The sequence below is a fragment of the Embiotoca jacksoni genome, unplaced genomic scaffold (genome assembly GCF_022577435.1).
Source record: "Embiotoca jacksoni isolate LCO1_2020_lvr unplaced genomic scaffold, fEmbJac1.0.p SCAF_50, whole genome shotgun sequence".
In the NCBI taxonomy this organism is placed as follows: domain Eukaryota; kingdom Metazoa; phylum Chordata; class Actinopteri; family Embiotocidae; genus Embiotoca; species Embiotoca jacksoni.
The window spans coordinates 269,663-291,343 of NW_027185404.1; the positions used below are offsets into that span (position 1 = coordinate 269,663).

The window sequence follows — 21,681 nt, forward strand, 5'->3', positions numbered from 1 at the left end:
AGAGTAGAAGTATAGATATATGACCTGCTTATTACACAGTGTGTATGTATGTGTGCGTGTGTGTGTGTGTGTGTGTGTGTGTGTGTCGCTGTACAACACAGTTAAACGGGACATGGTCCTTTGCTCGCCACTCTCACATTCTTCTTCTCTTTTCTGCAGGAAAAAAACAACATGGGTTAGGTACTATGTGTGTGTGTGTGTGTGTGTGTGTGTGTGTGTGTGTGTGTGTGTGTGTGTGTGTGTGTGTGTGTGTGTGTGTGTTTACATGCCTGTTGTTCTGACAGAGGACACACTCGGTGCTGTAGGTGGTTCCATCAGTACCACAGACAGGGTCGTACTCCCTGCTGCAGAGTTCTCCTTCGTACTGTTCACAGTGGTTCTGTTGGAGTGACGTGGACCAGAGTGTATCAGTTATGTGATGCTGAGTCAGGGTTTTTAAGGAGTGTTGTCAGAGTGTCATGTGATGCTGAGTCGGGTGTTTGGGAAAAGGTCCACCTGGCATTAACAACCTGTCCTAGTGATCCTATCACAGGTGATAATAATAACACGTGTGGCTGGCATGACCACCTCCCTGCTCTATGTGCACATAAACACGTACGTCATGTAAATAAACATGTAAATAACCATGTAAGCGTGTAGCAAGGCCGGGGAGGTCAGCAGGTTAAAGTCCAACAGCATCCGCATCAACAATATCTAAAGCAGCAGGACGTGCAGACGGAGATTTTTTTCCTTTCATGAGTATTTTCATCATCTCACCTCCATCAGATCAGCTGGAGTTGCTGAAAACATTGTCGTCTCAGTGCCACCTGGAGTCCCAGTGTCATCCTCCTGTGTCAGGACTACACACACACACACACACACACACACACACACACACACACACACACACACACACACACACACAAAACAAGCCCTTTATGTGTGAGTGTGAGTGGCCTTTTGTCCGGAGGAATGTCCCCCCGCTCGGTCTCCCTGTCCTTCTGCTCCTGTTGTCTGAAACTCACCGAGTTACTTTCGTCTGAAAAACTTGTTTCAGACCTGCCGGGCTTCAGCGTAACACACAACTTGAAACAACATCCTTCCTTCTGACTGTCAGCGGTGCCGCCTGCCCTCAGGTCTGAAATCACAGCTGCTGTCACCACCAAACCACCACTGACACTCAACACTCGTGCTGTGCCAGGGAGACTCATCATAAACAGTGGAGTGATGTTTCCTCTTTCTATCGTGTCCTGCTTGTAACAGTAACACACCGTCCTGCTGTCTTCTTACCCACATACGCTGCCTCATCTCTACAACATCCTGTTTACCAACAGAACCCCGAACCCCAACATCTCTCCGCTCCTTTTCAGAGGACACGTGAGACGTGTTGTTGAGAAGATGTTTTTGTGCTGTGAGTGAACTCACCAGAGACAGAGAGCAGCAGGACAGAGCAGAGCAGGACGGTCCGCTTCATGGCTTCACAAGGGGGACGTGGAACTGTGAGCAGCAGGTGTGTGTTTCACACGTCAGGCTGTCTTTATCTACACAACCTGTCGGGCTGGCTGGAGCAGCCCCTTGATTGGCTGCACTGAACAGGTCAGGTGATACTCCTGCTGAGTATCATCTGGGCCACAGATCCGGTTCTTCCATCTCTGCAGAGCTGCACGCTCTCACCATGACACCAGGTGGAGGGTTGAGTTGAATATCTAAAACTTCCAACTCTGTATTTTCACAGGGGGAGCACAGATGTGGGATTTTCTTCAAACATTTAATGAAAGACATTTAACGAAGAGGTTGAGTGATTTTCACTGAAATGCTTAAAGATCACTTCCCTCTACGCATCCACGTGTCACCGACCAGTTCAGTTTCTAAACCAAAATCATTTGGAATAAACAGAAAACTGAGTTCAGACATCCAAAGTTTGCTGTTTGTCTGTTTTTCTATGAGAACATGTAAAACTTGAAAATGACTCCCCTTGTTCAGTACTGTGGGGTTCAGGCTCCGCACCTCTGGCAGCACAGTGCCTGATTGGTAGGTCGCAGTCATGGGGTGTGTCTGTACCCGAGGAGGAGGTGTACAGTGTTTGTGAGCCTGCAGTACCAAACTCAGGACAAAATGACTCCAGTGAACCACAGCAGCCTCCGTCAGGTCAGAACGACCACTTCAACAGGACAAATACTGACACACAGAACCTCCTGAAGAACCTCTCATAATTCTAAAATATTTCTAAAATATTTCTTTTGTATTTCACAAATATTTCTCTCATATTTCTCAAAAATGTCTCTAGTATTTCTCTAGTATTTTTCTATTATTTCTCTCATGTCTCTAGTATTTCTCCAATATTTCTCTAGTATTTCTCTAACATTTCTCTAATATTTCTCTCCTATGTCTGTCGTATTTCTCTAATATTTCTCTGGTATTTCTCTATTATTTCTCCAGTATTTCTCTATTATTTCTCCAGTATTTCTCTCGTATGTCTTGAGTATTTCTCTAATATGTCCCCAATATTTCTCTAATATTTCTCTATTATTTCTCTCATAATGTCTCTGGTATTTCTCTAATATTTCTCCAATATTTCTCTAGTATTTCTCTATTATTTTTCTCGTATGTATCTATTATTTCTCCAATATTTCTCTAATATTTCTCTATTATTTATAGTAAGCTCTATTATTTCTCTAATATTTCTCTATTATTTATAGTATTTCTCTAATATTTCTCTAGTGTTATTATTATTATTATATATATCTATATATATATAGATATATATACACATACATATGTATATTATATGTACCTCCCTAAATAAGGGATGACGAACACTCCCTCCAGATAAAGAGGTGCGTCGACTAAAACTTAACAATTAAAGACCGTGTAAAGTAAATTCCGATATTTGCTTCTAAATACATTATATTGTATATGTATATGTAATGAGTTGCAGAAAACATGTGCAAAGTTTGAAACCTTTGTCGCCCTGAATTGTGGAATCGAACCATTAAACTGTTTCTCATCTGTTTTCAGCTCAGGATTTTGTAGGTGGGGCTAAAACTTTTCCCCATGATGTCACAGAGTTTTTAAAGGCCTCTGCATGGCTCCTCCCCTCACACGGTCAAACGGTATAAAAAGCTACAGTTTGTCTCCCGCCACCTGCAAAACATCTCGACATCGTTATTTAAATTTCCAACTGATGAAGAAAGGAAAACGAGGTGGATTGATTTCATGAAGAGCCTCGCTGATGGAGAGTTTAGGATCAACACCAACAGCTACCTCTGCAGTGACCATTTCACCACGGGTTGTTTCACCACCATCCACCGGACACAGATGGAGTTCACGGACTCACAGCTTCTCCTGGAGAGCGGAGCAGAACCGAGCATTGCCCTCCCAGCCCTTCATCCTCCGGTCGCACCGGCACCTTCCGCTGCCGCCAGCAGTTCACCCCTCAGTGGAACTTCTGTTTGCTTGTGTTATAATTATAGTGATAACTTTTTTCACTGAGATAACTGATAAGTTAAGATAACTGCCATGTTTGGTCCCCTAAAGTGATTTTATACTGTGTAGAATAACGTTAGTTCTATATATCTATATTTTTATGTATCAATGTAAATATAATATATGACAAGGAACCATAATGTACCTGAGATTATCTGTTGTCGGAAGTTCGCAGAGACAGGAGAAGTTTTTTTTTTTTTTTTGGCAGCTATGTTGGGTGGAGGAATCGCTGATGCCAAGGAGAAGTGCTGGGCGTGTGGTTGGAGCAGGGGAAAGAGGTGGAGGGGGGCTGGACTCTCAGTGCCGGTAGTGTGGCCGTGGGACTGCTGGGTTGGAAGAATGGGGAGGGAGGGGTGGGGGGCGGCGGCGCAGAGCCAGAAAAGAGAGCATCGGATGGTTGGAGGGTAGGGGAAGAAGGAGTAGGGACTGGCATCCTGGTGCCAGGAATCTCCATGGTAGGTTAGGTTAGGTAGTTACTTTATTAATCCCCGAGGGGAAATTTTTTCGCTACAGCAGCATACAGGAAGCAATAGATAATAATAGAAAGCAATAAATTAGCAGTAAAATAGCAGTAAAAATATGAAATATAAAATATAAAATGCACAGTATATACAGTATATACAGTACAGTATATATCTATATATATATTATATACAAACAACCAAGAACACAGACAACAGTGTTATTGTTGTGTGATGGATTTTGCCAGAGGTGAGTTATTGTACAGTCTTATTGCGGTCGGCAGGAATGATCTCCTGTATCTGTCCTTGTGACAGTGGAGCTGGAGGAGTCTTTTGGAGAAAGTGCTCCGCTGTCCATGCAGCAGGTGGTGGAGAGGGTGGTCAGGATTATCCAATATGGATAATAGTTTCCTCAGCGTCCTCCTCCCCGCCACCTTTTCCAGGCTGTCCAGTTTGCAGCCAATGATGGAGCCGGCCTTCTTAACCAGTTTGTTAAGTCTGTTGGTGTCTCCGGCTCCAATGCTGCTCTCCCAGCAGACCCCAGCGAAGTACAAAGCACTGGCCACAACAGACTGGTAGAACATCTCCAACATCTTGCTGCACACATTGAAGGATCAGAATTTCCTCAAGAAAAAGAGTCGACTCATCACCTTCTTGTAGACAGCATTGATGTTGGTCTTCCAGCTCAGTCTGTTGTCGATGGACACACCCAGGTACTTGTACTCCTCAACCATGTCCACCTCCTCTCCCAGAACTCTCAGCGGTTGTGGAGCCGTCGTCTTCCTCCTGAAGTCGACCACCACCTCTCTGGTCTTGGCCACGTTCAGGAGTAGGTGATTTCTTCCCGCCCACTCCACAAAGTCCTCCACTACTGCCCTGTACTCATCCTCCTGTCCATCCCTTATACACCCTACCACTGCAGAGTCATCAGAGAACTTCTGCAGATGGCAGGACTTGTACTGGAAGTCAGTGGTGAAAAAGGTGAACAGGAAGGGAGACAGAACAGTTCCCTGTGGAGCTCCAATACCACTGACCACAGCATCAGACGGCACACTGCCCAGACGGACAGGTAGTCAGTGATCCAGGAGACGGTGGACGTGTCCACCCCCACCACCCGCAGCTTCTCACTCAGCAGCAGTGGTTGGATGGTGTTAAATGCACTGGAGAAATCAAAGAAAGTGATTCTCAGTCACTGGTTCCATCCAGGTGCGACTGAGCTCGTTGCAGCAGGTAGATGAGGGCGTCGTCCACTCCCACATGAGGCTAAATAAAACTCATGGTCGAGCACAGTTCAATCCATTATCTCTGAGTTTTCAAATCAGTGTTTCCTATTTTCTCAATACAGATAAAAAAGAATGTCTGCAAAATCCTAAACATCCAAAGAAGTCTGTGTGCCTTAACACCCGCAGATGAATGGGTTGGTGGAAATGTTGCCAAAAAAATAATATCCATTTCCATTTTTTTCAATAGTTGTACTTTTTTGTTTTTATCATTTTATAAATTTTACACCACTTCCTTTCCAGCTTTCGAGTTGCCTGCTTAGCAGAGCCTAATTGTGAATTGTACCAAGGAGACACCTCCTCTGGTTCAATACTCTCTACTTCAGAGGGGCGATATCATCTAGAGTTGTAGCAGAGAGGCTGCAGTGTTTTCTACAAGATGATCTACTTGTGTGGGACTAAAGTCAACATAGCTGTCTTCCATTGCTTTGGCACATGGCATTGAAGAAGATAAACATGTAACTGCTTCCTTAAACTTGAACACAGCATTGTCAGACAAATGGTGAGTGGTTCTGTCATTTCCTAGAATCTCGAGGAATATGATAATTAATATGACTGGGAGGAGTTGCTTCATTAATACTGACACATTCTTCCTGCTGCAGCCAGGTCTTTGTGAGACAGAATAAATCAATTTAATGATCGGTTATCAAATCATTTACTAACAGAGATTTAGATGAGAGAGATCTGATATTTAGTAGTTCACATTTAATTGTCATATTTGTTTGATCCATTAAATTGAGAAGATACATTTTTATAACATTTTATTAATACATCTTTTGTTGAATTTTGTGTATTTGTTAAACGTAGGTGGTCTGGGCACAGACACGACCTCTGTAGGATATTGAATGTTTTGGGTGACGAGGAGCGTGTAAGACTGCAACTCTGCGTCCTGGCCTCAACCCTGGGATGTCAGATTCTAGGGCTGTTAAGAGACATGGCCATGTTTCTAGAAAGAAGAGCTGCATCATCCAAAGTGGGATGGATGCCGTCTCTCCGGATCAGACCAGGTTTTCACCAGAAACGATTCCATTTCTCTATGAAGCCCACATTGTTAGCGGGACACCACCTCGACAACCAGCGGTGAAGTGACGACACGCAGCTAAACATGTCTGGATAGATATATAGATGGTGTTGAGCTGCCGATATATGTGTGTGCGTGTTAGACGGCTTCAGCTCTGCCCGTTCTTTAATGAGGCAATAGGAGAGAACTGGCTGGTCTTAAAAGCATTTATTATAAAAGCAACAGAGTATCAGATCTCTAGCTAGGAGCCCAGATTATGTGTCCCTGACGACAACAGAGTGTGTCAGTTCGCGAAGTCTGACTGACTGTCTGTCCCTGGCTCCTGTATTTTATAGTACATTGTATAGGTAGTTCCTCTGGGGTGGTGGCTTCCTTCAATTGGCTCTCTGCCCGGTGTGTTGTCTGCATGCAGGTAGCCTTGGCTGTGCACCTGGCGCCGTGATGTCGTCAACAGTCACTGCCTGTACGTTTGTGATACATGTGCCACTATCTGGAGTTGTCCCCGAGACAGTGTCGTGTGCTGCGGAGATTTAGCAAACAACAGATACATGTGCCCTTATCTGGACAGTGACGTGTGCTGCGGAGATTAGCAAACAACAGTGAAATATCAGACAGTGAAATTCCCACAATTCCCCCTTTTGGTCTCCCCAGGGAGACCAACACCACCGTCTAGACCATTTTTGTTTTATATATTATTTTTGTTCTATAGCCAACCTTCGAGATGTGACTTCCTTGCATTGTCAGTAAAAGCGTTTCCTAACAAGATCTTGTAACCTTCTTCCTTCCCGTTCACATCACATGACCGCTCTTAGACATTTGCTACTATATTTCATAAATTGCAGAAAATGTTATTACATAAAATCACTTTAGGTTAATATTATAAAATAGTCAATAAACATTTTTTTAGTGTCTTCACTGCTGATCCTTAAGATCAGCCGTCACCTGAGCCAGCGTCCGCTAGGGAGGTTCTGCTGCCGTGCACTGTGACCAGTGGTACCAGTTCTCTCCTTTGCCATCCAGCCGGACTGCGTGCGTGGTCCTCTCCTTCACTCTGTATGGTCCGGTCCACCGTGGTTCCGACCACTTCCTCTTGATCACCTTCAGAAGGACCCACTCCGTTGTGTGAGGCGTTCCAGGTTCGCCGCCCCCTTTGGCCTTCGCCACCTGTGTAGAAAAACCTGACACCAAAGCTGTTAGTTGATCATAGTATGGCTTATATTTCATCCAGGAACTTGTTTCGATCATCACCGGGTTTCCTGCGCCTGGACCCGGAAACTGCCGTCCAGTACACAGCTCAAACGGTGTGAAACCCGTAGCTGCGTTCACTGAGCTTCTTACTGCCATCAATGCTACTGGCAGAGCCTCCACCCAGGACAGCTTGGTTTGCGCACATACTTTACTGATTTTACTTTTCAGTGTCTGATTCATTCTTTCTACCCTCCCCTGTGACTGAGGGTTTCTATCAGAGATTTCTATAGTAGCCTTTGCTTGATCTTGGATACCACTTATCAGTGCTATTGATAGTGATGATACGTTTATTTTCTTCTTCTCCAAAGACATGCATCATAGTTTTGTACCTGGCTGGGCAGGATGTTGATTTTGATTGTGGTGGAGATTTTTATTGCCAAAGACTTTGATGTATTTTCCATGGGTGTTTTATCAGTTATGTAAATTGTGTGCGATGTCATGATAAAACTGGTTCAAAATTTGAATTTGTTTAGTCTGTTGTTTGTAAAAACAATGCAAATACAGAGCAGTTTATAGTCTATTGAGTCCTAATATAAGAATGATTTTTCAGTCAATTTTATCACTGTTTTTGCATCCTCTTTTTTTTTTTTTAGCAGGTATTGCCTCTGGCCAGCCAGTGTATGCATCCACGGCTACCAGGAGGTACCTGTGTCCTCCCATGTTGTTTGCCATGTTTATGCCTTCATGTATGTATGTGATGTGTGGTGCTGTCAGTGTTTTGTCCAGCCTGGTCTGTCTTAGTGATGACATGGTGAACGCTGTAGAATTCACCTATGCCACGACTGTGTGTGTGGTGAGTATTGTCAGTTGATGTAAAATTTTAGCCACTCCTGCTGCATGTCGTGTGCATGGGGGATGTCTGGCTTCTGTGGTGTCCAATGTGACGCTCACGTACATCAGGACATTCCTATCTCCCCCTTTTTCTGAAACAGCACCCCATTTGCTGTCTGGGCTGTTTCAGAAACATCCAGATAAAATGGAACTTTGTAGTCAGGGACAGCCAGATCAGAAGCAGTGCTAAGAGCGTTTTTGAGTGATATAAACACCATTGCCGCCTGCGCGGTCCAGAATAAGGCAGCAGTGAGGTTCCTCCTAGTCTTTTGCTCATTACCTTTTCTTTTATTTATTTTATGTTGTGGTCCTAATGTTTTATTATTATTTATCTACTTATTCTGATCCGCCCTTCTACTTCTGGTGTGACTACCGCTCTCCTATACTACACTGTCTTTGGGCCCCTTTAAACTTTAACTTTTACGTCTTAAATCTTAGTATTCTCTTATTTTCTTTGATCTATTAACTTCGGTCTATCTTTTCTATTAACTCATCTCTAACTAATCTCATATTATTTTAATTTGGTTTATTTTTACTTTATCTTATCCAATCAAACAACTATTCTTCTGAGACAGGTACTGTTTCAGAAGTTGAATTGCTTGTTCATCAGACTTCCTATTTGATTGTTTAATGCATTTTTCTACATCACCGCCCCCTTTGATCTCCTGTAGCATTCTGTTGTTAGCGTCTCCTATCAGTGATCACATGACAGGTATGAAAGGAGTTCGAGTCGGTGGAGCCTGTCGAGGTCAGCCAACTGTTTCTGACACACAGATTGTCCGTGCCCCCCGTACTTGTCCCAACTATTTTAGAAACAGGGTTGTACAAGTTTTAAAAAAAATTTTCCTGTCTTACATGTTGTGCACGTGTTCTTATACAGATGTTTTTTTTTATTGTTGACATTCATTGTTTTTTGTGCCTTTTACTATAACTGATACTGACGGAATAAATAAACTTAATTTGCTTTGAAGACAGTTTTAGTTTTTTATTATATCTTGTCCACACACACACACACACACACACACACACACACACACACACACAACGTTAGATAAGGGTGTGACAACTGAAAGTGAAAGTATGCAGTTCAGGTTCCATTTTGAGTCAACAGAGCAGACGGAAGAAAGATGAACAGGAGGCAGGGTGAGTTTTAACACAACATGATCATTATTTTACTGTCGTAGTCTCTTCCGGTGGTCGGAGGGAAGAATGATCTGATCAGTTGGATGAATCTGTGGATTCAGAGGCTGCAGCTGATCAACTGCTCAGAAACTGCGTCACAGAAGTTAACAGATTCAACTTGGGAACAAAATCCCCACAGAGTCCTGATTCTTTCTGTTCTCACTGTGTTCACTGTAAACTTTTGGATGTGGCCACTGAAGGTCTGATCATAAAGAAGCCGCAGATCGTAAAGTGAAGCCTGAAGTAGTGTAGGTATGGTGAGGTCCGGCTGCGGCCGCTGTTGTATCTCAAATTGTTGTCCCCAATTGTTTTCCCCGAGTCCGTTGATAGAAGCAGTCTTTAGGCATTTACCGGTCTTAGTTGATTTTTATTAAGCGTAGTTTACAAGATATCTTGGAGAGCCCAACATCAACAAACGTCTCTTTGTTGGATTCTAACTTCCTGCTTTCCGGCACATACCCTTATGCTATTGGAAGAGGCGTGACCTATACTGTGACGGGAACATTTGCATATTATGTTCGTCTGGTTGTTTTCCACTGTCCTCCGTTTAAGCCACACCTCCTCTTGCCTGATAGGGAGTTGCACCCCACGTGACCCTTCCATACAGATTCCTGTTGTCTATGATAATACAAACAATCAACACATTCAGTTCCCTCGAACACATTTCATTTCCTAATATGATGCACTAGTTGCATCCTACTTTTGGCCATATTTCATACCCGTAATGTTTTCTGCATAAACAATGTGTTTTACAATGATTACAATCAGTATGCATTTTGAACGTACATCATATGAGCCCACATATGCTTTAATCAGATCTATATTCCACACCGCCGATAGGCTGTTTCACTTGTAGATATTTGTAGTTTGAATGGAAAACTAACAAACAAACACATGCTGGAGCTGCTTGTTCTGGAGGTTATCGTGGCTCTCCTGCCTGTTCTTCCCTGAAAATGATCTGGATAAGTGGTTGAAAATGGATCAACTATTTACCACATTAATCGTAGACAATGATATTGTTATGAGTCACGGCATTAGAATTCAGACTGACATCAAAAGTCAAGTCTCAGTTGCCAAATGTTTTGTTTCCTCAAGATAACAGCTGCAGGGGATCTGGGAAAGTAACCAAACAGCTGACGTGAAATCATATAAATATTTCTGCCATTGATACTCAATAAATGTCATGCTGTCACAAAGGTCTGGAAAAACATAATTATTATTATTACAGACAAGGAGGAAGAAGCTTCACATAAAGACTCAGTACGAACAGTTAACTGTCACAGGGTATCACAACAGCAGATTTTGTGTGTACTGGATGTTGTCATAGTGACCAGGCTTCAATAAACACAACAAGGTGAAGGAGGGAATGATGCTTCTGTTTATTAAATGTGATTTAATAATAATAATTATATTTTCTTCGCATGCAAAGTTTTATTTCATTACCTTTCAAACAAATAACAGTCAAAGGAATAAAAAAACATGTGGTTGATCGATCACATGGAAGAAGCAAAAAGCAAAGTCCAAACAGCAGGGACCAATAACCAAACTTTAAATCAGTCAAATCAGTCTTAAGAGGGTTTGTTCACCTTTAAGTGAACAGTGAAGTTGGCCAACCAGCTATTAGCACAATAAAGGTGCACACATAATCACAAACAAGGACTGTGTAAATGTAAGCGAATTAATAAACATCAGCAAAATGAATCAATATTATTCTTAATGGAAAAATTAATTGATCACATCAATTGTGGTATCAATGTTACAGTCAGTAAATCTTCCAATTGTGAAAATATTCATCATGAACCACCTTAAATTGATAAATTCATTGAACTATAGTCAAGAGCAACTATATACAACCCTGTTTCTGAAACAGTAGTGTTGCAGTGTAAAATGTAAATATAAACAGAATGTGATGATTTTCAAATCACATAAACTCATATTTAATTAAAAATAGACCACAGGCAACAAGAAATGTTGTATTATTAAAAATACATGCTCTTTTTGAATTTGATGGCAGCAACACATCTCTAAAAAGGACAGGGTCAACAAAAGACTGGAAAAGTTGTGTAACGCTAAAAACAAAACCACCTGGTGGAACATCTGACAACTAATTATGTTACCATGGCAACAGATCAGTAACATGATTGGGTCTAAAAAGATAATTTCAGAGGGGCAGAGTCTCAGCAGTGAAGATGGGGAGAGGTTCACCACTGTGTGAAAGACTGTGTGGGAAAATAGTGCAACAATAATGTTCCTGAATGTAAAACTACAAAGAATTAGTGGATTTCATCATCTACGGTTCATAATATCGTTACAAGATTCAGAAAATCTGGAGAAATCTCTGAACACAAGGGACAAGGCTGAAAACCAATATTGGATGGTGGTGATCTTCGGGCCCTCAGGCAGCACTGCATTAAAAACAGACACAATTCTGTCGTGGAAATCCCTGCATGGGCTCAGGAACACTTCTGAAAACCATCGTCTGTGAACACAGTTCATCGCTGCATCCACAAATGCAGGTTAAAACTCTCCAAAGAAGAAACCAGATAGAAACATGATCCAGAAACACCACTGTCTTCTCTGGGCCAGAGATCATTTAAAATTGACTGAGATGAAGTGAAAAACTGTTCTGCGGTCTGATGAATCACAATCTGAGATTCTTTTTGGAAATCATGAATGCTGCATCCTCCAGGTTAAAGAGGAGCGGGACCATCCAGCTTGTTATCAGCGCTCAGTTAAAAAGCCAGCATCTGTGATGGTACAGGGATGCATTAGTGCACATGGCATGGGTAGCTTGTACATCTGGAAGGAACCATTAATTCTGAATGATATTTTCAGGTTTTGGAGCAACATATGCTGCCATCCAGACAACGTCTCTTTCAGGGAAGGTCTTGTTTATTTCAGCAAAACAATGTCCAACCACATTCTGCACGTATTCCAACAGCATGGCTCCGTAGTAGAAGAGTCCGCTGATAAACTGGCCTCCTGCAGTCCAGACCTGTCACCCATTGAAAACATCTGGAGCATCAGGACATGAAAAATACAACAAAGGAGACCCTGAACTGTTGAGCAGCTGAAATCCTATATCAGGCAAGAAAGGGACAACTTTTTACTTTCAAAACTCCAGAAACTGGTCTCCTCAGTTCCAAAACGTTTACAGAGTGTTGTTAAAAGAAGAGGTGATGCAACACAGTGGACTCGGTCCCAACTTTTTAGAGGCATGTTGCTGCTATCAGATTAAAAAAGAGGATATGTTTTTCATTTGTTTTTTACAGCACACAGTACATTTTTAAATAAATATGGTCATAACAGTTCAAATGAGCAGATGCGAGTAGTTTTTAGTCAGATGACCACCGTCCCTAAACGACCTAACACCTCCAGAAACAGGGGAAACCAGATTTCCTCAGGTTTCTGATGATTCTGGTGTTCTGAGCTCACAGTCAGTGTTGCTCCTTTACTTCTCAGACTGACTGAAGATGAGTGTTTTAATGGAGGAAGAGAAGGATCGAGCCAAGTCTCCAGGATCCATCTGTCTGTCCATGAAGAGTGACTGGTCCAAAGATTATCCTCCAGAGTTCAGTGGTGAACCAGGACCTTCAGACTCAGAGTAAGAGACTGTTGTTGATGATTCACTTATTCAACATGTTCAGAGGAAACTAGAGACCAGATTGATTAAAGTCAGTGGACACATGAAGACAGAAACATGTTTGTGTTTGCAGAGATCAGTTCTACAGACAGAGGGAAGAGTCTGCAGGATCCAGTTGTCTGTCCATGAAGAGTGACTGGTCCAATGGTCTTCCTCCAGACTTCAGTGGTGAACCAGGACCTTCAGACGCAGAGTAAGATACTTTTATTTGAAGCGGATTAAGTTCATATTCGGGGCACCACTTTCTGTTAATCACAAAGACTCAAGATTAAAATTTATTATTGGCCTATTATACAAGTGATCAGTCAACATAGTCTGAACCATGACTTCTACATTCAGGGATTTCTTTCAAGGTAGGTAGGTATATACTTTATTAATCCCCGAGGGGAAATTTTTTCGCCACAGCAGCATACATACAGAAGCAATAAGACAATAATAGAAACAATATAATAAAATAATAGAATAGAATAATATAATAATAATAGAAAATCAATAAAATAAAATAGCAGTAAAAAATATAAATATAAAATGCACAGTATATACAGTATATATACACAGTACATTATATATAACAAACCAATAAACACAGTTAACATATATATATATATATATATACACATACATACAGTACAGTATATATCTATATATAATATACAAGCAACCAAGAAACACAGTCAACAGTGTTATTGTACTGTGATGGATTTTGCCAGAGGTGAGTTATTGTAAAGTCTTATTGCAGTGGGCAGGAATGATCTCCTGTATCTGTCCTTGTGACAGCGGAGCTGGAGGAATCTTTTGGAGAAAGTGCTCCGCTGTCCCTGCAGCAGGTGGTTGAGAGGGTGGACAGGATTATCCAAGATGGACAATAGTTTGTTCAGCGTCCTCCTCTCCACCACCCTTTCCAGACTGTCCAGTTTGCAGCCAATGATGGAGCCGGCCTTCTTAACCAGTTTGTTAAGTCTGTTGGTGTCACCGGCTCCAATGCTGCTCCCCCAGCAGACCCCAGCGAAGTACAAAGCACTGGCCACAACAGACTGGTAGAACATCTCCAACATCTCGCTGCACACATTGAAGGATTGAAGTTTCCTCAAGAAAAAGAGTCGACTCATCACCTTCTTGTAGACAGCATTGATGTTGGTCTTCCAGCTCAGTCTGTTGTCGATGGACACACCCAGGTACTTTTACTCCTCAACCATGTCCACCTCCTCTCCCAGAACTCTCAGCGGTTGTGGAGCCGTCGTCTTCCTCCTGAAGTCAACCACCATCTCTCTGGTCTTGGCCACATTCAGGAGCAGGTGATTCCTTCCCACCCACTCCACAAAGTCCTCCACTACTGCCCTGTACTCATCCTCCCGTCCATCCCTTATACATCCTACCACTGCAGAGTCATCAGAGAACTTCTGCAGATGGCAGGACTCTGAGTTGTACTGGAAGTCAGTTGTGTATAAGGTGAACAGAAAGGGGGACAGAACAGTCCCCTGTGGAGCTCCAGTACCACTGACCACCGTATCAGACAGCACACTGCCCAGACGGACAAACTGTGGTCTGCCTGTCAGGTAGTCAGTGATCCAGGAGACGGTGGGCGCGTCCACCCCCACCACCCACAGCTTCTCACTCAGTAGAAGTGGTTGGATGGTGTTAAATGCACTGGAGAAATCAAATAAGGTGATTCTCACAGATTCACCGGTTCCATCCAGGTGAGACTGAGCTCGTTGCAGCAGGTAGATGATGGCATCGTCCACTCCCACATGAGGCTGGTACGCAAATTGCAGAGGGTCCAGAGAAGATTTCACCAGCGGCCTGAGGTGGGCCAAGACCAGCCTCTCCAGCACCTTCATCACATGAGATGTGAGGGCAACCGGTCGGTAGTCGTTGAGGCCAGATGGAGTCATCTTCTTGGGGACAGGAACCAGACAGGACGTCTTCCACAGCACCAGGACCTCCTCCTGCTTCAGGCTCAGGTTGAAGAGGTGTTGTAGGACCTCAGCCAGCTGGACGGCGCAGGTCTTCAGGACCACGGGGCTGATGCCGTCAGGTCCTGCAGCCTTGCGCTGGTGGATTCTCTCCAGCTGTCTCCTAACCTGGCCAGTCGTCACAGAGAGGGGGGTGAGGGGTGTGTGTGTGTGTGGGGGGGGGGGGGGGTCAAGGTGTCGATGGAGGAAGAGCCCTTTGAGATTGAGGGCTCTATGCAGTTCACCAGGGGGCGCAGAGGGGGGAGGGGGGGAGGCAGCAGCAGCAGAGGTGTTTGGGAGGTGTGAGGTGTGAAGGAGACAGATGAGGGTGGTGAACTAAACCTGTTGAAGAAACAGTTTAGTTCATTTGACCTCTCCAGGGAGCCCCCTGGTCGTCTCTCTCTCCCCTTGAACCCAGTAATCTCCTTCATACCGGTCCACACCTCCCTCACGTTGTTCTGTTGGAGTTTGGCCTCCAGCTTCCTCCTGTAGGAGTCCTTGCACTCCCTGAGCTTCTCCTTCAGGTGGCGCTGCACTCTCCTGAGCTCCTCCCTGTCCCCAGACCTGAAAGCCGCTTTCTTCTTATTAAGAAGAACTTTCAGGTCACTGGTGATCCACGGCTTATTGTTGGGGAAGCATTTTACAGTCCGGGATGGTACGGTGGTGTGTTCACAGAATTTGATGTATTCTGTGATACAGTCCGTCACGCTGTTGATGTCCTCCCCATGTGGTCCAAACAGCACATTCCAGTCCGTGGACTCAAAGCAGTCCTGCAGGGCTTCTTTAGCCTCCTGTGTCCACCTCCTCACAGTCCTGGTGGTCACAGGCTGCCTCTGCACCAGAGGAACATACTTGGGAGTCAGCAGGACCAGGTTGTGGTCTGATCTACCAAGGGGGGGAAGGGCAGTAGTACTGTATGCATCCATGGCATTAGCATACAGTAAGTCCAGAGTTTTATTGTTCCTTGTGGGGCAGTTCACATACTGGTGCAAAGTTGGCAGTACCTTATCCAGACTGGTGTGGTTAAAGTCTCCAGTAACTGCCAAAAATGCACCGGGATGCTTAGTCTGCAGTTTAGCCACAGTGGAGTGGATGGTGTCCACTGCTGCCTCTGCGTCAGCTGATGGAGGAATGTACACAGCGATAACAATGGCGGACGTGAACTCCCTCGGCAAATAATACGGGCGCATCCCCACGGCTAGCAGTTCAATGTCCGGGCTACAAAAACGTTCCTTCACACACACGTGGTCGGGATTGCACCACCTCTCGTTCACATAGACTGCAATCCCGCCACCTTTCTTCTTGCCGCTCCGAACAACGTCTCTGTCCGCCCGAACAGTCCTGAAGCCGGGTACGGCCGCGCTGTGATCCGGGAAATGTGAGTGCAGCCATGTCTCGGTGAAACACATGATGCTGCACTCCCGGTACTCCCTCTGGGTCTTTACCAGCGCGCCGAGCTCGTCCGTCTTGTTGGCCAACGACCTCACGTTCCCCATTAAGATCGCCGGTACCGCTGGTTTATATTTCCTCCTTTCCGCCTTTAGCTTAGCTCCAGCTCTGCAACCCCGCCGTCTTCTCCGAAGTTCAACGGGGATCTCAGGCCTCGCTCCGGGCAGCAGCAGTAGGGGCTGACTCAGCGCGATCAGCTGATCACGCGAGTAAACAATAACAGTGCCCCCAGCCAGAAACGTGGAAAAATTACGGTCCATTACGGACCGTTAACTTAACACGAGAGAAAGAAAAAAAACAACAACTCCGAAGAGAGGAGAAAGGCTAAAAAAATACTAATAATACTAATAACAAGGGGAGGGGAGCTGCTGCAACAGGCTGCCGCTAGTGCGGCGCCATCTTCAATATCTTCCAGGAAATACACAAAAACAAGTGCTTGGTCTATAAGGATATTTATTGAACAATATTTACACCAAGAATAAACTATATGAATATTGATTGTAGTGTTATGGATCATGAAAGTCATGAACAGGATTTCTGAGCGGAGTGAATAATAGTTAATAATAATAAAAAATAATAGGTTATTAAAAGCAGAGCTAGTTCCTGGTCTAAATGAGAGATTATGAATTTAGAATTAGATGAATCAGCTATCAGACATCAACCCAATGGATCAAAGTGCTCAGATAGATTCTGCCTACTGGAGGGTGGTCCAATCCTTACTGGAGGAGGGCGGTACCTTCTTTACTGGAATGTGGTCCCATCTTCACTGGAGGGTGGTCCCAGTCGTCCAGACAAGCCTCTTTCTTGCAGACCTCCATGCAGATGCCGAGGTTCTGCAGTTTGGCGTCGTGCTGTGGGTGTTCATGCCTGCAGCTGGCGTCCTGTCCAGGCTTCTTCTGCTGGTACCGTTGGGTCTTGTTGAGGATCGATGATCAGGGTGCAGTGATGCAACAGCTGTCTTTGGCAAAAAGGATCTTCAGAGCTTTGTCACGGTTGAGAGATGACTGGATTCATCCTCACTATATTACCAAAAACACAACTATACAAAAGTATAAAGGCTGACCTCGTCCAGATTCAAAGATGACAACAATAATACAGAAAGATAACGTTTTACCCATGTTTCTTTTTTGAGGGTGTGTCCAGTCATTTCCAAAGAAAATGGAGACATACCAAGTAGTATGGTGGAAAATTGTATTTATGTGGAAAAAGAACGGATCAAACTATTTACGAAAACAATTATGTGCACTAAAGTTTTTAAAAGGTCAATCTGGCATAATTTTCATGATAAAACTCTTAAAAATCAGCTATTCAAACATATTTCTGCCCAAACACACGACAAGGGCAATGGATATAGATAGCTTGCAGGAAATTGAGCAAAAGTATAAGGTGGAGCATAAGGACAACGCCCACATGCACTAATCAATTGTCTGTTAAAAAGTAAAATGCTTACCACGGTCAAAATGTTTGAGATAACAATCATTTTGATGATGTCAGGTGTATTGTCAGATAGTTTGGTGAAGTTTGAGCAAACATTTGGCAAAGTATAAAATTTTTCGTATCCAGTACCAATTACAGCAAGATATTCAATATCACCATTTGACTAAACTGAAAACCACTAACAATGTGGTAAATGGTCTGCACTTGTATAGTGCTTTATCATTGCTTATACATGTTTTTTTTCCATTCACGCGCACACTAATGAGACTGAGCTGCCACTCAAGGTGCTCACCATCAGGAGTACATTCACATACATTCATACTAGAAACCCAACTTGGGGTTCAGTGTCTTGCCCAAGGACAATTGGGCTGGGGATAGACCCGCCAACCTTTCTATTAGTGGGCAAACCACTCTACCATCTGAGCCACAGCCACCCAATACATGTGCTATATAGCATCTGTGATGATGTTGGCACCATTGGAATGAAGAATTATGGAGATTTCACGAGCTAGGACCCCGCCTCGGCTGAGGGCGAACCTTCATTGATTGGGGAGATTAAGCCAGGGTGAGAGTTTTGCGGTTTGGGGAAGGCTTAGTCGAGGATCCACTGCGGCTCCCGGGCCTTGCAGGTCCCCGAGATCTCCATGTGGGACGGAAGGATAAAGGCTATGAAACATGATAACCATAAGTGAAACGGTTTAACAAGAGGGAGGGAGGGTGGGATGCGGAAAACGTGAACAGGCTGAGGTTTAGAGTGGGTGGATATTTATAGGAGTGTGGCCGGAAGTGGGGGAGTGGTTGAGGCATGGTCCTGCTCCTGAAATTCAGCTAAAAGTTTATCTCCAATTCACTAGCTCGGACCCCGCCTCGGCTGAGGGCGAACCTTCATTGATTGAGGGGGATTAAGCCAGGGTGAGAGTTTTGCGGTTTGGGGAAGGCTTAGTCGAGGATCCACTGCAGCTCCCGGGCCTTGCAGATCCCCAAAAGAAGCCATCCTAAGAAAGCAAGGGTGCCTGCCCTTTGCACAGGTCGTCGAAGCTGTGGCGGGTGTAAAGTTGGTAGGCTTGGGAAGACCAGCGGCTCATGACCTTGATGAGGTGGTCTGGGACTCCTCTGGTTGACGCAGTGGTGGCTGCCCCTATGCAAAAGGAGTGGCCGGAGAAGGAGTCAGGATTAATCCCCGAGGTGATTAGAACTACTCTGAAGTGTAAAAGGAACCAGGATCGATTGGCAACTTGGCCTGTTTCAGTGATGAACAGGTGGTTCAGGGGAAGAAGTTTGCTGCGTTTTCCTGAGCTGAAGATAGTGTATGAGGGGTTCGTAGGGGCTCAGATATGAATTTAGTTTAAAGTAAAATATGGGAACTGGGTTGCTGACCTGGTTTGTTTTGCTCCGTTTGAGCGAATAGCCTCAGCAATCTTCGGAGATGGGATAGAGGTCGGATACGCAAGGGTGGAGTTTAACAATATATTAATATTTAACAATATATTGGACACTAGAAATAGACCAGAGTCTATGTGTTTCTTCATTTACAATCAACACTATCAAATGAATTTACATGGACTGTATGGATGTTTGAGTGCAGCCACGTTGAGTTAAATTTAGTTTAACGGATTAAAGGAGCACTGACTGTTCTACGATGTGTCGATCAGATTTATGTTTAATTTGACACAAATACTCAAACAGGCTGATTTCTTTGTTGTAATCAAGGGTTAAACTTGGCTGAAGAAGAAGCAAATTCTGAGCATCGGAAGAAACCGAAGAAAGCAAGTAGAAACATGGATTCCAGAGTGCGCGCCAGGTGGGCGAAAAAGTGGTTAGAACGAAGGGTGGCAATGCAGTGAGAAATAAGATCGGTGGTTAGCGGGAGACGGCGAGGAGTCGGTGTAGGTGTTTGGCGCTGAAGGCCTTTAATAAGTAAAGATGACTGGGAGAGCGTTGCAGCGGAGCAGGGGGAGCCAGTGAGTAATTTTGCAAAGAAGTTGATACCGCTAAGGTAAACCTTAATGGTGGGCATCTTGATGTGAAGAATTGAGTGGACATAGGAGATGAAGCTGCATACGGAGGCCACGTCGAAGGAAGGAAACGGAAGGTTAAACGTGGCATGGAAGGAGCGGAAAGAGTTCCAGGCCGTCCAGTAAGTAGAAAGAGTGCTGGGGGCTAAGCTGCTGATGGCTTGTTGGGAAAAAGAGATGAGTTCTGCGATGGTTGGTTTCAGATGAGGAATGTCGTGTCTGAAAATGGTGGGACAGGTTGGATTCTCCTCCGCATCTGGAGCTAAGGTTCTGAAGATCTGGAAGGAGAAGCGAGACAAAGAGTCAGCAATAGAGTTATGGTGGCCAGGAACATGTTTAGCTCGGAGAATAAATTGATGGGTGACCGACAGCCATGTGAGACGGCGTATGAAGGGCATGATCGCGGGAGAGTTTGTTCTGCCTTTGTTAATGATGTCGACTATGGCGATATTACCAGAATGGATGAGTATAGACCTTTTTGGCCACTCGTGCCCCCAGAGGAGAGCGGCGATGACGACCGGATATATTTCGTGGACTGCTGAAGATGATTGGAGGGAGCCTTGGAGGAAGTTGCGGAATTCGATGGGCCATTCAGCTGAAAACCATCGTCTGCCGTAGTGGCCCCCAAAACCGGCGGAAGGAGCAGCGTCAGTATAGAGCTGAATGTCTTCTGGGTTGGAAAGTTGGTCGTCGTAAAAGAAGGTGAAACCGTTCCAGTTGGAGAGGAGGTGCAGCCACATCTGCATCTCTGTTCTGGAGGGGGTATCCATGGAGACTGGATCGATAAGTGAGGGTGTAGATGATGCGAGGGAGAGCAAGTGCGAAATAAAGGAGCGACCCTGGGGGATGATGCGCAAGGCAAAGTTCAGATGTCCCAAGAGGGAGAGCAGTTGTCGTTTGGTGCAAGAGGGAGTAAGAAGAAAATTTTGTAGGAGGAGAATGATGCGGTGGAGTTTCTCCCCGGGCAAAGAAGCTTGGAACTGGACAGTGTCGAGAGTAATCCTGGGAAACTCCAAGATGTGTGAAGGACCTTCTGTTTTCTCTTCAGAGAGGGACGCCAAGCTGAGCGAAGACTAATTTCATGGTCAAGAGACCGTGGGCTGGAGGTGATAAAAGAGGGGTTATAACTAGGAAGTCGTCGAGGAGGTGGACCAGGTGAGGAATTTTGTGGTTGTTGGAGAGAATCCAACACAAGGCCTCTGATAGTGTGTCAAATAATTTAGGGCTGCTCTTGCAGCCGAAAGTGAGTCTCACGGCAAAGTAGTAGGCGTTCTTCCAGTGGATGTCGAAGAGGCACCAGAAGTCCGGATGGATAGGGAGGATTTTGAAGGCATTTGTTATGTGTGTTTTAGAAAGCCAGGCACCTCTGCCGGCAAGTTTGGTGAGGGAAATGGCATGGTTTATGGTGGCATATTTCAGGGAGACATTTTCGCTTGGGAGTAAGCTATTTATGCTCGGAATTTGGCTGCCATGAGGGGCCGAGAGGTCGATGATTAAGCGTTTTTTACCTGCCAACCTGGCAACCCGGAACTTTGTGGGTGGGAGGGCGGGGCTTGGAGGTGCGTGGTGACGTCACTGTCGTTGACGTTACGCCGGTGAGTTTTGCACAGTACGTCTGTGTTTTTAGCCTGACTGGCTTTCAGAAAGTTGTGAGGAGTTGGAACAGTTTCGCTTTGTTGTCGAAGCTCTTTTAGCTT

General features: G+C 44.5%; 1 protein-coding gene and 1 long non-coding RNA gene across 5 annotated transcripts in view; one reads left to right on the forward strand and one right to left on the reverse strand.

The window, feature by feature from the left end:
* Positions 1 to 269: 269 nt before the first annotated feature.
* LOC138211865 (uncharacterized) lies at positions 270 to 1,494 on the reverse strand. The gene is made up of 3 exons (XR_011179370.1): positions 1,405 to 1,494; positions 757 to 839; positions 270 to 379 (listed from the first exon to the last, which is right to left on the reverse strand). It is a non-coding gene; the product is annotated as an uncharacterized lncRNA (long non-coding RNA).
* Positions 1,495 to 9,402: 7,908 nt separating this feature from the next.
* Positions 9,403 to 21,681, forward strand: part of LOC138211842 (NACHT, LRR and PYD domains-containing protein 14-like) — a 30,983-nt gene continuing 18,704 nt past the window's right edge. For all 4 annotated transcript variants that reach the window (XR_011179366.1, XM_069171983.1, XM_069171986.1 and 1 more), the window contains exons 1-3: positions 9,403 to 9,449; positions 12,951 to 13,092; positions 13,205 to 13,324. Coding sequence is in view for 3 of the 4 variants with exons in the window: in XM_069171983.1 (XP_069028084.1) it covers positions 12,962 to 13,092; positions 13,205 to 13,324 (251 nt within the window). In the remaining variant the exon portion in view is untranslated. The remainder of the gene's footprint in view (positions 9,450 to 12,950; positions 13,093 to 13,204; positions 13,325 to 21,681) is intronic.